At 36.7% G+C, this 17,902-nt stretch overlaps 1 protein-coding gene across 3 annotated transcripts in view; it reads right to left on the reverse strand.

The window, feature by feature from the left end:
• The window catches only part of CYN (cyanase), a 62,939-nt gene extending 60,875 nt beyond the window's left edge, over window positions 1-2,064 (reverse strand). The window contains exons 1-2 of one of the 3 annotated variants that reach the window (XM_089377884.1): window positions 1,933-2,064; window positions 1,528-1,807 (exon numbers count right to left, since the gene is read on the reverse strand). In XM_089377884.1, the coding sequence (XP_089234010.1) occupies window positions 1,528-1,793 (266 nt within the window). In that variant the 5' untranslated portion in view covers window positions 1,794-1,807; window positions 1,933-2,064. Of the gene's footprint in view, window positions 1-1,527; window positions 1,901-1,932 lie in introns of those variants that run through there. The other 2 variants (XM_089377885.1, XM_089377883.1) reach the window with 2 other exon arrangements.
• Window positions 2,065-17,902: the final 15,838 nt, after the last annotated feature.

Consider the following 17,902-nt stretch of genomic DNA (forward strand, 5'->3'; position numbering starts at 1 on the left):
ATCCTTTTACATTAACAATTTAACATTAACATTAATTACATAGCATTAGTAGTGCCCTAGGATTGAATATTAGGCTTGCCCACTCATTAATTATTGTTTTTAGGCAAATTCAGGTGGGACACTCAGTCCTCTTTAAAGGGGGATGCTCACAAACACCCTTTTGGGAAAACATATCCCCCACATTAGGGAAACTATTCCCCCTGTGTTTTCCCAAAAGGGGGACATGTGGAAACATTTCCCCAGGCATCCCCTGTCTCGATAGCATTGGAAATGGGGCGAACGCGCCCCGACCCTAGGGTATGCATCCCCGTAGAACATTGCTTAATTAACATGGATTTATATTGGTGACAAATATGGTCATTCTGTGGATTATTAGTAAAAATTTTACTTTTCTATGCATTTCTGTTATAATATTTGAAAATTTGGTCAAAGAAGTGACAATTCAATAGTGGAGAGGGTGGCACTGGCATGTTAGAAGATCCACCAAGGTTCAATTCCATTGGAGATACAAATAAACAGTTGTGCTCATGGTTGAACATTGACGAGATTGGCATGTCAAACCAACCACCAAAGGTTCGATTCCATTCAAAGACACAATTCGGACTTGGGGTCATAGTTCAATAATGAAGAGAGTGACATGTCAAGCCATCCACCAACGTTCACAAATAAGCTACTGAGATCATTATTCAACAGTGAGGAGGGTGGCATGTTCAATTCAATTAAAAAATTACATTGAGGTCATGGTTTAACAATGAAGAGGGTGGCATGTACAATTCTATTGGGACACACAAAAAATTGAAGTCATGGTTCAACAGTGAACAGGGTGGCATGTCAGGTCACCAAAGCTTCAATTCCATTGGTGACACAAATATGCAGTTAGAACCAGGTGCAAGTCCTAAGTGAATTTGATTTGATGGAGTAAATATGCAGTTGGAACCAGGTGCAAGTCCTAAGTGAATTGATTTGATGGAGTAGAACCCAGCATTTAGAAACAGGTATAAGTCCTAAATGATTTTGATAGAATAATAATACCTATCATAGAAGGTTAGGGAAATGGAAGTGCCTATGATCATTAATTTCAGACTCTAGGACTTCCACCAACAAAAAGAAACACAATATATACATATTCACCCAAATGAGGTGAAAATGTGTACATACTGTGCACACTCCAACCACCCACCCTCGCGGGGTAAGGATGTGCATTGTGCCCAACCCTTTCAGGTAAGTTGCAAACCCTGAGACCTAATTGTAATGGTTTTCTTGAGTTTCAAGGGTACACCTAAAAAAACAGAAGAAGACCGGACCCAAAAGGTATTGTCCCGCTGAAATTATTTGTGGATCCAAGGACTTAATATTAATGAAACTAATAAAATTAAGGTCTACCTGGCAAACCACATTAATCTAAAATCCAAAGTGATGAGAGAAAATACTAGTTTTGGGGACATAACACAATGCATCTAAGTTTGCATAAATGTTTTATTAGATTAAATAAATGAAATGAGTATTGTGGAATCTCCTCCTCCTTACCTGTAAACAGTGGGCTCCTGTAAAAGGTTGGGATCATAAGAGCGCATCGGAGGGCGCATCATGGCTTCAATATGTGCATCGTCAAGCTGAGGAACGGCTGAGCGTAAAGAGGCTACGGTTTCGGGTTTCAATTGAGCTTGGCGTCTGAAGAGTTGGGCAACATACACATTGGTAAGGCCTGTTGCAGCGGCTATTTCGGAGAAGCTCTTACCATTTATTGCTTTAACTCTCTGCAACGCAGCGACTACAGAGCTTTTGTCCTCCATTGAATTAAACCTCACTGCGAAACTTACAATTGTGTATTAGATTTCTAAGCACTTCGAAGCTATGCATACTGTGATTTATACCTTTTTCGGTTTTCTATTTTACTTGTTTTATTTTAGTTTAATATTTGTGGGGACGAACCTCTCAGCTAACACGTACGTGTGTTACATTGGACGGGGCAGACAGACAAAAGACGCAATTGCCCTACAGAAAGAGAGTCCTGCTTGATGTGTGTTTTTGTGCAACTCTCTGGACCACTTCGATGTGTTTGTGATAAGGGTCTCCGTGACTTTTAAAAAAAAACCAAAAAAACCGTCAACCAGTAATATCTGATTGAGAGTTCGATCATGTACTTTAAGTTGAATTCTTTAACAGATGCGAGATGTTGAATTTCTGCATAGATGTTATTTAATTTAAATATAGGTAAATTAAAGTAAAAATATTGAATTTAAATTAATGTTAACTTTTAGAATTTTATCTATTTGAATTTTCACTGATGGGTAAAGTCAAATTAGTGTTAAGGTTTAGAATTCCATCAATTTGAGTTTTTACTATTGGTAAAGTCTTGATCTGTGTAAATAAATAGCAAGAACCATTTCAATACCTATCCAAATGCACCTTTAAAACACTATAATATATAATATATTATAACTGCATTTATCTCTGAACTACATTAATTGTATAGATCAAGATTTCTACGTTCATGTACAAATTAATATTGTCTCAAATCAATAACTATATATTTTATTTCTTAAAATTTGAACAAATTATTTTAATATAATTATTAGTTTATAAAATTACATATATTTTATTTTTTAAATTTAAATTTATATCTGAAAATAATAATAATAATAGCACCTATTTAAATAGATCATAATAAACATCAAAACTCTTATCTGCTAGGGTTTTGCTGCGACCTGCGAAGTCCGCACTTCGCGGGAGCCAAACCTGCGTGCGCGCCTGCACCTCACGCTCTCTGAGCCTGCGTGGGAGCCGCTGAAGACCCTCTCGGGAGCCTGCGTGGGAGTCCGCTGAGAACCGAATTCTGTGCCTGCGGGGGTCCGCCGAGGGCCTGGCTCCAGGCTGCGGCCGCCCTGGCTGGAATTGGCCCGCCATGGAGGAGCCATCTCTCATTCCCCCTTCAACTTCTGCAACTGAGGCCTTTAAAACCCTCCTAGCCTCCCTGCCTAAGAAGAAATGCACGGAATCAGCGAAGTTTGTGAAAAGACTGGAAGATATTCCGGAGATCGCTCTTCCGCCGGAAGGACCGATTCAAGTAGCCCTCTCGCTGGCAGATCGGGCTCTGGTAGGACAGTTTACAGGACTCTGGCCTTCACCGAAGACGACCAAGAACTGGGTTGCCAGGAACTGGGCACCTCTGATCCAAAACAAGGTAACCTCTTACTTCCTCGGGAGAGGCTACTTTTTGTTTGAATTCTCTGCAAAAGAAGACAAAGATTTAATTTTCAGGAACGGCCCCTATTTCATGGGCCCCCAAGGGCTGTACTTAAACAAATGGACCCCAGACTTCGATCCGGCGGTGGACGTGCCCACAGCAGTCCCGGTGTGGGTGAGGCTCCCAAATCTCCCTGTCCACTGCTGGAACTGGGACTCTTTGAAGCATATCGGCAATACCCTGGGAAAATTCATAGATAAGGCCAACAGTAAGGACCAGTATGACTGTGCCAGAATCTGTGTGGAGGTAGATCTGGAAGTCGGACTGCCGGAAGCCGTCAAAATAGTGGTAGGTCCCTGGACCCACATACAGAAACTGGACTATGAGCAGCTGCCATTCAAATGCCGGAAGTGCCATGTCTACGGGCACTTTGCCAGGGACTGCCCGACTAAAGGAGTGGAAGAAAAAGGAAAGGACGAGGGATGGAACCAGGCAAAGCGATCCAAAACCTCTCACAGGAAGAATACAAATGGGGGTGCCAAAACCCACCAAGAGGGCATAGCTCAAAAATCAGTCAGGGAAAGTCAAGGGAATAAATTCGAAATCCTCGGATCTGAGATCATGAACACACATGAGACAGAAGTTCCAAAGGAGACCTCTCCCCCCAAAGCCTCCCCCTCCACCAAAAGCCCAGAGCCTTCCAAAGAAAAGGCTACAGAAGAAGAGGATGAAACCCAAGAGTCTGAAGAATCAGAGGAAGAAGGGGAAATCAGGGAATCCCAGTCTTCTCCCAGAAGATCTACTCGTGGGCGCAAATCTGCAAAAGAAAAAAGAGAACAAGAAACCTACAAGGACAAGCTCCAGGGCAGCCAGCCAACGCTAGAGAAGCTTCTAGCCAAAACCCCGAAGGTGACAAGGATTCAAACACAGGGCTCTAAGGGAGCCCCCCAAGGCAGAAATAAATGATGAAAATAATCTCCTGGAATTGTAGGGGGATGGGTACCTCAGCTAAGGAAGAAGCAATGCACAGCTTAACAAGATTGGAATCCCCAGATATCCTCCTCATCCAGGAGACTAAATTGGAGGACTCAGCTTTCCTCCAAGCAAGCAAAAAATTTTGGAAAAAAAATGGAGCGCATGCAGTGTCTGCCCGTGGAGCATCGGGAGGGCTGGGGGCGCTCTGGAACTCAAATAAGTTTTCTCTAATTTCTGAGTCCCTCAACACTCATTGGATCTTTTTAAAAATGCAACACTTAGACTCAAAAGAGATTATATGTCTGTTCAATGTGTATGTTCCTAACAATGCAGGTGAGAAAAAAGACTGTTGGGACTCCATCAAAGGCCTAGCAGATATAGAAAACTTGGAAAATGTCATTATAGCTGGAGATTTAAACCTCACACTCCAAGCATCAGAAAAAAGAGGAGGTAGCATAGTCAGGGACCCGACAAGAGAATGGGCAGAAGACCTCATGCAAGATTGGGATCTGCTAGATATAAAACCAGTCTCAGGCACTTTCACTTGGTCAAACAAGAGAGTGGGGTCGAGACACATAGCAGCAAGACTTGACCGTTTTCTTGTCCAAAGCTCCTTCCTTCTCTTGGGGTTGGAGGCTAGAATGTGCATTCTCCAAACTAGTGCCTCTGATCATAAGCCTATCAGTCTAGAGCTGACTCCCACTAAGGATTTAGGACCTATACCTTTCAGGTTTAGCTCCCTATGGATCAAAGAGCCTGATTTCCTGCATATGATTAGAGAGAGCTGGAAAGAGCCGGTCAAGGGGTCCCCCTTCTTTGTATGGGAGGAAAAACTTCATAGGATCAAAAAAACATTGAAAGGTTGGGTAAAGACATTGCCAAATCCTGCAGTGGACAGGAAAAAAAAATTCAAAACGAATTGGAACTCCATCACCTACACCTGGAAGCTGCCGAAATCACCAAAGAGGAGTTAGATAAGGAAAACCTGCTGCAACACAAATTCCATAGAGCGTGCCTGGCAGAAGAAGAGTTTTGGAGACTCAAGTCAAGGAGTCTATGGCTAAAAGCTGGAGACCGTAATTCCTCCTTCTTCCACAAACAGGCCCAAGCTAGAAAATGCTGAAACAATATATCAGAAATAAAAAATGAGAACAACACCATAAAAGATTTTGACAGCATCAAACCATTTTGGAAAAATGTATTCTGAAGATATGGGGATCAGCCAGACTGCCAAACTGATAGACAATGTTCCCAAACTCATAATTGCAAAAATGAACCAGATTTTGGAAAGTAAAATCTCAGCTAACGAAGTTAAAGATGCTCTGTTTGCAATGGAACCCGACAAAGCCCCGGGTCCAGATGGCTTCATGCCCAGGTTTCTTCAAACTTGCTGGCAAATAGTCGAGAAGGATCTTATGAAAATGATACAAAAATCCCAAGAGTGTCAAAAAATTGGGGGCAGCACAAACTTAGCGTTCCTGGCTCTCATTCCTAAAGAAAAAGGCGCTAACTCCTTCAACAGATTCTTCCCAATATCCCTATGCAACAATGGATACAAAGTGATCACCAAAGTTATAGCAAACAGATTGAAGAAAATCCTCCCTAAAGGCAGGCAGTTGATAGACAATTTCATCTTGGTCCAAGAGGCAATCCACTCAAGCCTCCGACGGAAAGAAAAAGGTATGGTTATTAAACTCGACCTAGCAAATGCTTTTGATCGCATAAGGCATAAATTTCTGTTTGATGTAATGCACAAGCTAGGTTTTGGACAAAATTTCATAAAATGGATCAGAGCTTGTATCTCCGAACCATGGATTGCTCCTCTAGTGAATGGCAGGGCTACCGATTTCTTTAAAGCAACTAGAGGGCTGAGGCAGGGGTGCCCCCTGTCGCCTCTCCTTTTTGTTTTGCAGGCCTCTGTCCTCAGTTTCCACTTAAATAAGAAACAACAAGAACAAGAAATAGTTGGATTGGGCATAGCAAGAGGGATCAAATGCATCAATCACGCACTCTTCGCAGATGATACTCTGCTTCTTGGGGCTGCTTCTCATCTATCGGCAAGGAAATTCAAAGAGGTGCTGGAAGATTACTGCCAAGCATCGGGCAGCGAACTAAACAAGGGTAAGTGCCACGTATATTGCTGGAATGTATCAGTGGCTGCTGCCAGCTCCATTGCCAGATGCCTGGGATTTGCAGCATCAGCTTCTTGGACTTCCTTCAAGTACCTCGGGCTGCCAATCTTCCACAAGAGGGCTACAAGTAAGGACTGGTCTCCACAGATAGAAAAATTCAAAAACAAAATGCAGGCCTGGGGGTCACATTGGCTCAATTTGGCAGGGAAATCAGTGTTAATAAAATCAGTAATAAGCAGCCTGCCTCTGTTTAAATTTTCTGTACTGTTGGCACCAATGGGAGTCATTAAAAACATGGAGGAATTAATCAGAAAATTCCTTTGGAAAGGAGGCAAGAACAATGAAAAGAAACTCTCATTAGTAAACTGGGATATAGTTGCCAGGCCGCTACAAGAAGGAGGATTAAATTTCAAAAATTTAAGCACTCAGAATCTAGCATTGGGTGCTAAACTGATCTGGAAGATCATAAAACCAAAGCTTGGATGGGTCCAGTTGGTGTTGTGGTGAAAATATTTCAGAGGGCAGCGACTACGTTGTCTGGAGCAACGTAAAGAACAGATCAGATCCCCCCTCAGCAAGCTAATATTTAAAGTTGGGCCTCTTATCAGAGATAATGCTTATTGGATTCCCGGGAATGGCAAGCACATTAGAATCTGGGAGGATAGCATTATGAATAGACCTCCGATTGCAAACTCGAGTCTAAGGAAAGAACTGAAGGCGTGGATGGAAGAAGCGAATCTAAATACGCTATGGGACATATCTTCTTGGCATGGAGACAGTTGGGCAGGCTGGAAAACGCCCAACGTTCCAGCTGCGTGGTTACCAGATTATGCAACGCTTCTTCAGATGCTTCATGGAGCTGCCCCTATCCACGCGAGAAGGAAAGATTCGAGAGGTTGGGGAGCGCATCAGACAGGATATTCAGTGTCTCAGGGCTATGCCAAGATCACGGAGAGACCCCACGTCCCCCCCAATCCGGCGCCTTGGAAAGGTATCTGGAATTTTCCTACTATCCCAAAGATTGATTTTTTCTGCTGGCTGTTATGCCATCAAAAAATCCTAACAGAGGATAGACTGCTGAAAAGGGGATTTCTTGGTCCTTCAAGATGCGTTCTATGTAAAGAAAACTCTGAATCTGCTGTCCATATTTCTCTGGAATGCAAATTTACAGTTCAAATCTGGCAGGAGCTCCTTGGAACGCAGAAACTGATGCCCAACCTCCCCCACGCAGTTCCGGATTTGTTTGCTGGGTGGTTGACTAGATATCCAGGACCAGGCCCAAAAAACAAGATTGTCAAATTTGCTTGGACTGCCCTGCCCAAATTTATTAGCTGGCAAACCTGGTTGGAGAGGAATAGGAGGATCTTCAGGGACAAGGAACAGAACTATAAAGTAGTTGCACACACAGTTAAAGGACAACTAAATGAGTGGCTGAGTGATAAAGATGACGACTCAAATTTAAGCCAGCATGACATGGAGTTCGGAGCAGCTCTCAATCTAAAATTTCAAAAGTCTACAATATCTCCTCTATGCCTTAAAGACTGGCAAATAAGGAAAAACGAAGAAGAATTTCAAGCTTGGTTGAATAATCAAACTCTTCCTTTCTTGTTCTTTGATGGAGCAGCCAAAGGAAATCCAGGAAGGGCTGGAGCAGGAGGCATAATCATAAATCCAAAAGAGCCTTCCACTCACAGATTTGCTTGGGGTCTAGGCCTCACCACAAGCATTCAAGCGGAAGTCATGGCGCTGTTCCAAGGGATCAAAACACTGAGGGACATGGGACTCACAGAAGCAACTGTGCTGGGAGATTCCCAAATCATTATAAATGTAATGGTGAACAATGCAAATCTAGCAGATCTACGACTGGCAAGGACAATTTCAAGAATCAAAAGCATGATAAAACACATGAAGTTGACATTTTTCCATATTCTGAGAACAAATAACAAGGAAGCAGATGTAGAAGCAAATAGAGCAGCCCAGCTAGATGCTGGATCTATCCTTAGAGATAATGAACTCTCCTGGGACCCAATCCCCTAAAAAATCTCTATGTTCTTCCGTCTTTTGCTAAAGCAGTTTGTTTGTATCCATAAGCTAGGGAAGATAGCAGGAAAAGATCATGTGAAAAATTGTAAAAAAATGCGATTCAAAAGTGTTTGTGGCATGCTCAGCTGGTTGGAGAGATTCCAAGAAACCAGTATCAGATTTTGTAACCGAACTCATGGTATTTTGCCAGACAGTTAATGAAAGTCCCATAACCGTTTCTGTAAAAAAAATTAATAATAATAGCACCAATTTATTATTTAGTTTATAAAAATAAATATATTTTATTTTATTAAAATTTGAATTTGAATTTTAACCTAAAAAAATTATATATATATATATATATATATAATTTTGTATTTATTAAAATTTGAATTATTCAAGAATTTTCTTTAATATAATTATTCATTTATAAAATATGTTAATATGATAGGAATGAGCACATTGTATATATATATATATCCATTTCTAAGGTCACAACGAAGCCAAACACCAAATTGGTGTATGAGACCCCCTTGTTTGTGGGACAAGGGACCCACCTCCATGCAACGATTTAACTGTTAAGTCTACGAAGGCATATATACTCTACTCCCCTCTGGTTTTGAACCTGTGACTTCTTAGGAGGAAACACATGCTCTTAACCATTAGGCCCACTCACGCTGTATTTTGCACACACACACACACATATATATATATATATATATATATATATATATAATTTTGTATTTATTAAAATTTGAATTAAAAAATTCAAGAAATAATATAATTATTAGTTTATAAAAGATATTGATATAACAAAAATGAGTACATTGACGGGCCTGGAATATGCCCTAAAACTGCTTCTGCTTGGCTAAGAGCTCGTCTTTCTCGAATGTAAGGAAACAGGTTAACGGCCCAAGACCCAGAGGCATCTGGCAGGAGTGAAAGCCTGCTCCCTTACGGACCACCAGCGGGTTATTTCAGGTGGCGTGGTTTTCCTTGATAACAGTGATGTGCCAACTGACATTCGCGGATAGCAGCCAGAGATGGTTGTCCTCACTGTTGGTTTGTCAAACTGAGTTTGATAGGTTTTTCCACCTTTTAAAAAAAAAAATGAGTACATTGAATTAATAAAAAGTAATTATTACAAAATCATATTTTACCGTGCATTGTGCAATAAGATGTTAAAGTTTTTAGCCAATAACAATAGAAAAAAAATACTAATAAAAAATTTGTTAAAATAAAAAATAAAATATTTATATAGCTAAACTTTATTAAATTAAAATAAATTACATAAAGTTGGACTAATTCCGATTGGGTTAATAAAATAATATTTATAATAAAAAAAATTAAAAGAGTGATAATAAAATAAATTAACAGCGATTATTTTTTTCACTTTAATTTTATATCAATTTTATATAGAGAAATAAATTAATTAAATAATATTATATTATATTATATGTAATTTGTTTTAGGTTTAATCTAACTCATACACTTTTTCTCCTTAATTTTAATGCAAAATCTATCAAAAAATAAATAAAAGTTTAAATGTAAGTTGTTTGATCTGTAGAATTTGAGTGTGTTAGGGGTTCTTCTTTAGAGCGTTGAATCCATTTATGCATTCAAAAATATATTTAAAGAACAAAAAATCACATTCTTACTTCAAATTATATTTTCAGATTTCTATAAAAAAAGTATATTTTGTCCATAAATTAATCTAAATCATTTATTTTATGTTTAATTAACATGTAATATTTAAAACAAAAAGGAGTAGTCTACCTAGGCTGTAGAATGGCCCGTTTTCCGGCATCGGTCGGAAAATCGTCCAGCTCCGGCTACCGGTAATTTCTCCATCCTCCGCCACCATCTCCTAGCTCCGCCACCCTCTTGCTCCGCCACCCTCCCCTGACAGACCTGACATTCCCTGCCATTCCCTGACAAAAAAATCCAAATGCAGTTAGAGCGCCTGACATCCCCTGACCGATCGGGGACGAGCTGGAATTCATGCGGGGGAGTATTATGGCCGGTTCGAAATGGTCACCCACGCACGATTCCACCTTGCAGCTCACTTCCCGCTCTGCTCTGCGATTCCGCTGTGCTGGCTTACCGCTCTGCGATTACGCTCTGCAGCTCGGCCATCAAAGTGGCCAGGGCCATTGTGTTTCAAGCCGTGCTTCGATCCATGTATCTCCAAGAATTTTTGGATGATGATGATTTTATTGTTTTGTTTTAACAGGGGCAAGGGTTTCGATTGGAAGACATTTAAAGCTTGGGTATTAAAGATGAAAGCACCTGCGCTGTCGTCGTCTCTGCTGCTTTATAACAGTTTATTAGCTCGGGGTTTCAAAATCTTCCTTCTAACTGGCCGAGACGAATCTCTGCGGAATGGAACGGTCCATAATCTGTTCCAGGCCGGTTACAAGGGCTGGGCGGGTCTGATATTGAGGTACAACCCCCATACATTAATCTCATTGTTATTTATTGATAGAATCCTAATGAGAGTGAATAGGGGATTAATATATATATATATATGGAATGTCTGAATTGCAAGGGGAAGAGCGATCAGGGCACCTCGGCGGGTGTGTACAAGCCCAAGAAGAGGGGAGAACTGGTGAAGAAAGGCTATCATTTATGGGGAAGTGTGGGTGATCAGTGGAACGATCTGATCGAACCCTACCAGGCATCGCGCTCTTTCAAGCTTCCCAATCCTATGTATTATGTCAGTTGAAATAGCTTGCCAAAGTTTTGTTTCAGAAATGCGAGTTTAACAAATTTCTTCTTCCATCATGTCTGTTGGTAGTAAAAAGTAGTGTGTTAGTAGATGGGCTGACCATGTTCATGGTTCTACCCTTCAGGCATGCCTTATTTGTGATCGGTTAACAATGTCACTATCGATGCCAATGTTGGTTTTGGGTTTTCAATCACAATGGGAAGAAATTATTTGAAAGTGGATATTACGAAATTTTCTCTATAAAAAGTCTACAAAATGGGAGTGTCTTTTGTCACTAATATGATCTTGATCACTGTAATAATCTATGTGACCTGCTTTGCTCTTTTTTGGCTTTAACTTGATACTCCGTGGTGCTTGCTTTTACATGTTCTTAAATCATAAACTAGTAATGGTCGTTAAAGATGCAAGCAAAATGGCAGGTTTTTTTATTTTTGTTTTAATATCATTTCAGGGTAGATATCACTCTTTTTGATATTTATGATTTTTTTTTCGGATGAAAAAAAACAGAACTATTTTCATTATAAATGAGGAAAGTTTTACACATATGTTTGGATAGTTTACATTCATCAAATCTATTTTACAATCATCAAATCTACCCAGGAGTGTGTCAGGAAGACCAAAATCTTTTTCAAAATTCAAAACAAAGAACCATGCAAGAGAAGGGAACAGAGCAGCTGCCAATCCAATAGAACGTGAGCACAGGAAAAACCTGGCAGAATTAAACACCAGAACACAACTAAAAATAAACCAAACAGACCAAAGAGGGAATTCCTGAGGCAAAAAAAACTACTGGATAACCCACTAAGAAATCTCAAAATATCTCTGTCCATAGATCAAACCATCAACAATGTATTCAAAAGACATAAATCCAGGGGAAAGAGACAGGGCCTGTTTAGAGAGGGCTTCTGCTTCAAGATTTTGTTCCCAAAATACATGCTGGAAGCAGACTTCGATAAAAGCAGCCTTTAAATCTTTGATATGATACATCTAATTGCAGAGAGGACCCCTAGATTGTGCTTACTTAGAATCTATCTTATCAATATAAGAGAATTTCCAAAGATAGAAATCCGCCCCATGTCCACCCATAAAGAACATTGCAAAGCACGGGATAAAGCTATCATCTTTATCATAATGTTGTCTCCCCAGCTTTTTTGATATTCAAAAATCAGGGAAGAATTATATAGTCAATATAGTCAAAATAATCGGTATAAAGGGGCTCCAATAGAACATCATATTATAATGAGACTTGAATTTGGAAGGAGTTTATCATCAAAACCCCCAGCCAGTTAAGATACACTTAATGGGTCAAAGAAACAGATTATAGCAAATGGAAGAGGTCAAAAATATTTATTTTGAAAATTTTGTGGAGTGTAATCAAAATTTACTGATGTGATGTAATTTCAGTATATTCATTTCAGTATATTCTAATTGATAGATGTTTTGGTATTTTTTCTTTTCTTTTTGGATTCAATTTTGCTAGAAATCTGGTATAGATATTTCAGAATAATAAGTTTTAGTTATATCATAGGTAGAATTTTAATGTTTTAGATGTCTTTCATAGTGCTGAATTAAAAAATACAATTTTGACTAAAATTGTAAGCTTAATTGCAACAAATAAAAAAAGCTAAACTTTAGTGAAATTGTACTATTTATTTCTTTGAAATATTTTTGTTAACATATATTGTGACTTCATAGACACCGTCAAAGAAAAACAATTAATGAAACTATTTAATTTTTCCAAAGAAAAAGAATTGATGAAACTTGACCAAGATAAAAGATAAGAAAAAATTAAGCCAACAGTTACATGTATGAATGAGGGACAATTTTCAGTCTTTTAAAAAACTCTTAAATAAGAAGGTTTAAATCTAATTAAACAGAAGAAAAACATTTTTGAGGATTATCTCAATTAAATCCAATTAACAATAAAATTTGTAATTATTGTTTAAATTAAAATTGTAAAAAAGATTTATATGAATTCAATTTATTAGATTTTTTTTTGTAAATTATTAAAATTAAAATCACTTAAATAAATAAAAATTAAATTAATTAACCATAAATCAAGCTTATAAAAAATTAAGTAATTAAAAAAATTAAAACTAAATCAATATTATGTTTTTAATTTTATTAAACATTGGGTGTCTAACCTTGAGGGGCTCTAGTTTGATCTTGGAGTTAGCTTGGATTAACATGAATGACATATTCATTATTCTCGTGACCTTGATGACCAAAGCAGGCTTGTGAGTAAAATTATGCATGCTTTACTATCTTTGTGATGGATGTTATAAACTTTTGGGGCAATTGTCTGTGATTGAAGGCACATTCCATGATTATTTTGGTGTGGAAGTTAATGTGGAAACTGGATTGGGTGCATGGATGGACAAGACTATGGTATTGAAGAAGGTTTCATAAGAATAGTGTATAAAGATATAAGAATAGTGTATAAAGATATTAGGTGAAGCTTTCGTTCACACTGATGAATTGCATTATATTTACACAATAAAGAAAAGAGATGTAGTGTATGTTGAATTGCATTAGGTTTACACAAGAAAAGAAAGGCATGCAACGTGCGATGTTTATAGAGGATTGAGTAATTGTTATATCATCTCATTTCAACATTCATGATGGTTGTAATAGTCTAATCATCTTAAGCAAAATAAAAATAAAAAAGTTTAAACCAAAATATATATATATATATATATATATATATATATATATATATATATATATTTTAGAAAAAAATTAATATATATATATATATATATATATATATATATATATATATATATATATATATATATATATAATTATTATTATTATTTTTGGGTTGTTTTTATATATATGAAAAATACATTAAACTATATATTAATGAAAACTCTCAAATAAATATAAGATCATTAGATTTATATTATAAAAATAGTTCTTTAAGTATATTATTATGATAATTTTTATGTAAAGATTATAAGTACTATGAGGTGTAGAGTAGTTGGTTTGTGTGGGGTTTAGTCCCAATAGTCTCAAGGTTCAAATCTCATGTGGAGGGGTTGAGGGTGGGAGACAATTGTGGGGTTACATTTGTCAAGGGTCAACAGAGACTAGCATCATTTTGTTGGCCTAGGCTCTACCTAGTGAAAAAAAGGTATCCTAGATTTGCTTCTTACAACTTTCATTGATCTCTCTAGGTTGTTGGTTTATTTATTCTTAATTCCTTTAGTTATTAGGTTCTTATTTTGTTTTTAGTCTTATTGTTAGCTTTTATCCTGTCATATCTAGGTCTGATTCCCTTTGTTGAAGCTCTAACTTACTAGAAAAATAGAGGTAGTTGTAAAATTTGGAACATGTTGGACCTTTGAAAAAAATGTTGAGGTTAAAATAATGGTGTTAATAAAAGTGATGAATATCAATGTTCGTATATATGCCATAGGCATTGATGATGGATTACATAAATTATACCTGCAATATACTCATCTTTGGAAGAAAAGATAGATGATGAAATAAAGAGGAAGGAAAACGCAAAGAAAAAAGCTCATGTATAGTCTCCCTCCATTGGTGTTGATGATGATGCAATGTAGAAATTACCATTTGTGCTTTGGCATGCCTTAGCATTTGGATACCTTGCCTTTCATGATTCTTGTTTTAAAAACTTACAATGTTTGGATGTCTCACAAGGTCATCTTGTCGATGGGTTTAGGAATAATTTCAATCAATAATAGGGGTTGCCTTTCATGAGAATTTCCATTTAGATTTCACAATATTTGGAGTAGGGGACTCATTTGAATTTTGGCCTTGTAGTGATTACTATTTTTCAATTTCATTGATTGTGGCTAGATCAAATGGTGATGATTTCCAAGCTTAATGTAATTAACCAAAGATGCAAATGCATGTGTTTAGATAGAATTAAGAATAACAAAACCAAACATAGAACCACGCATGCCACTATCAATAACCCAAAAAATAGTTCACTGCGAATAAAGACTAGGATATGAGTAAATGACTACAAACTCATAATATTCCAATTTTAAAACAAGCATCTACATCCTATACTCATAGAAGATTAATACAAGCATTTTGAGAGAACATAAATAAAAATGCAACAACTAAATATAAGAATAGCCTACAATACAAAATACATTGTTTTATAACTCCAATATTGAGTTAAAATAATAGAATAATTCACAACATTTGCAAAGAAAAATTAAATCTCTTTAGAAATGGTTTGGGAAAAATAGTTATATTAATAAATAAATAAAAGTGTCACCCATAAATAAATAAAAGAAAAATGGTATATTAATAACAAAAAAAAGTGTTACCGATAAAATATTTCAATGTTTATAGAATAACGTAATTAAAAAAAAAAAAAAAAAAAAAAAAAAAAAACCTATATTTTAAGGGTGTGTAATTTGTTATATTCTTAATATGGAGTTGATATATAATATTTACAAAGACATTAATAAGATATTTAATATTTAAAAAATATTAATAACAAAAAAAATGTTTAATTTGGATCATAAATCAAATATTTCAATATGTATATTGAGTTAAAAAAATTAACATCAAATATATAGAGAAAGAACGAGAGAGTGTTTATTCCATTACTAGGTTTTTTTTTTAATTCAAAACATTAGGGATATATGTAATTCCTTCAATGTTTAATATTAATGTGGATCATAAATCAAATATTTCAATATGAATATTGAGTAAAAAAAATGAACATCAAATATATAGAGAGAAGAGTGATAGATTGCTTATTCCATTAATAGAATATTTCTAATTCAAGGCATTGGATAAATTTATAATTCCTTTGATATTTAATATAGAGTTTATATATATATATATATATATATATATAGTAATAACAAAAATAATTTATTATTTATAGATAGAGACATGTAACATTTTTAAAAATATTAATAAACAAAAAACAATTCAATGAATATATATTTTTCCAAAGGTATCGCTCATGAAAGAAACTCAACCTCCTCTCAGTGCAATGGCAAGAGAGAGGTTATTGGTACTTGCCAGCCCTCAGTATAAACTCACTTACAAGCGCAACAAAGTTACTTTATTTCATCAATGGTTCTTAGCTCGAGTGGTTGAGATGGTGGTTTTCCATCCCATCCACCCAAGTTCAAGTCTCCAGCAACATGGTCTATCATAGTAACCCTGAACAGATAAGCGTCCCATTGGAGTCTGGGATCCCAACTCTAGTTTCCTGTGATCTTCGAACGTCTCGGTCCTAGGTTGAACTATGAGTTTCCTATATATGTGTCTTGTGGGATGTTGCATATAAGTTTAAGTGCTTGAGATGGTGGTTTGCCATCCCATCCACCCGAGTTCAAGTCTCTGGCGACATGGTCTGACATAATAAGGTTGGAAGGATAGGTATCCTGTTGGAGTCTGGGATCCCAACTCTAGTTTCTGGTTGTCTTCAGGTGTCTTAGTCCTAGGTTTATCTATAATTTTTTTTATATATGTGACTTGCAGGTTGTTGCATATATACGAGGAGGTTGTTAGTTCCTCATCTTAAAAAATAAATAAATAAACAAAGTTGCTCTATTCTAGAGTGTCCTTGAACCTTGATGGGGAGGATAACAATTATTCCATTCAACCACCCAAGATAAACTCAATTGTCTTAAATGAATGTGTGTGTGTGTGTGTGTGATATTGTTAGGTGGGTAGATGCAGCTTAGGATAGTCAGGAGTGGACATCAACTCAAGATTTAGGCTTTACTCATGTTTATGCAAGTGAATGGATCATAAACATGAGAAAGACCTAAATGTTTGATGTGGATCATAAATCAAATATTTCAATACATATATTGAGTTAAAAAAAAATAACATCAAGTATGTAGAAAAAGAGTGGGAGAGTGTTTATTCCATTAACAGGTTCTTTCTAATTCAAGACATTAGGGATGTATGTAATTCCTTTATTGTTTAATATTAATGTGGATCATAAATCAAATAATTCAATATGCATATTGAGTAAAAAAATTAACATCAAATATATATAGAGAGAAAGAGTGATAGATTGCTTATTCCATTAATAGGATATTTCTAATTCAAGGCATTGGGGAAATTTATAATTCCTTCGGTATTTATTATATAGTTGATATATAACTTTTAAAAAAATATTAATATCAAAAATAATTCATTATATATAGATAGAGACATGTACCATTTTAAAAAATTAAATAAAAAAACAATTCAATGAATATATATTTTTTCCAAAGGTACCACTCGGGAAAGAAACTCAACCTCCCTCTCAGTCTAAAGGCGAGAGAGAGGTTGTTGGTACTATGCCAACCCTTAGTATAAACTCACTTAAGAGCGCAACAAAGTTAGTCTATTTCGTCAATGGTTGTTAGTTCAAGTGGTTTGCCATCCCATTCACCCAAGTTCAAGTCTTCAACAACGTGGTTCGTCATGGTAAAGCTGAAAGGATAGGTGTCCCATTGGAGTTCGAGATCGTGACTCTAGTTTCTTTTGACCTTCAGACGTCTCGATCCTAGGTTGAACTATGAGTTTCCTATATGTGTATCTTGTGGGATGTTGCATATAAATTTAAATGCTTGAGATGGTGGTTTTCCATCCCATCCACCCGAGTTCAAGTCTCTGGTGACATGGCCTGTCATAGTAAGGTTGAAAGGATGGGCTTCTTGTTGGAGTCTAGGATCTTGACTCTAGTTTCTGGTGGTCTTCAGACGTCTTCGTCCTAGGCTTAACTATGAGTTTTTGTATATATGTGCCTTGCAGGTTGTTGCATATATGTGGGGAGGTTGCTAGTTCCCCATCTTAAAAAATAAATAAATAAACAAAGTTACTCTATTCTAGAGTGTCCTTGACCCTTGATAGGGAGGATAA

Source organism: Pinus tabuliformis, chromosome J (assembly GCF_031772625.1).
Source record: "Pinus tabuliformis cultivar Carrire ecotype Pingquan chromosome J, CPIR1, whole genome shotgun sequence".
Taxonomy (NCBI): domain Eukaryota; kingdom Viridiplantae; phylum Streptophyta; class Pinopsida; order Pinales; family Pinaceae; genus Pinus; species Pinus tabuliformis.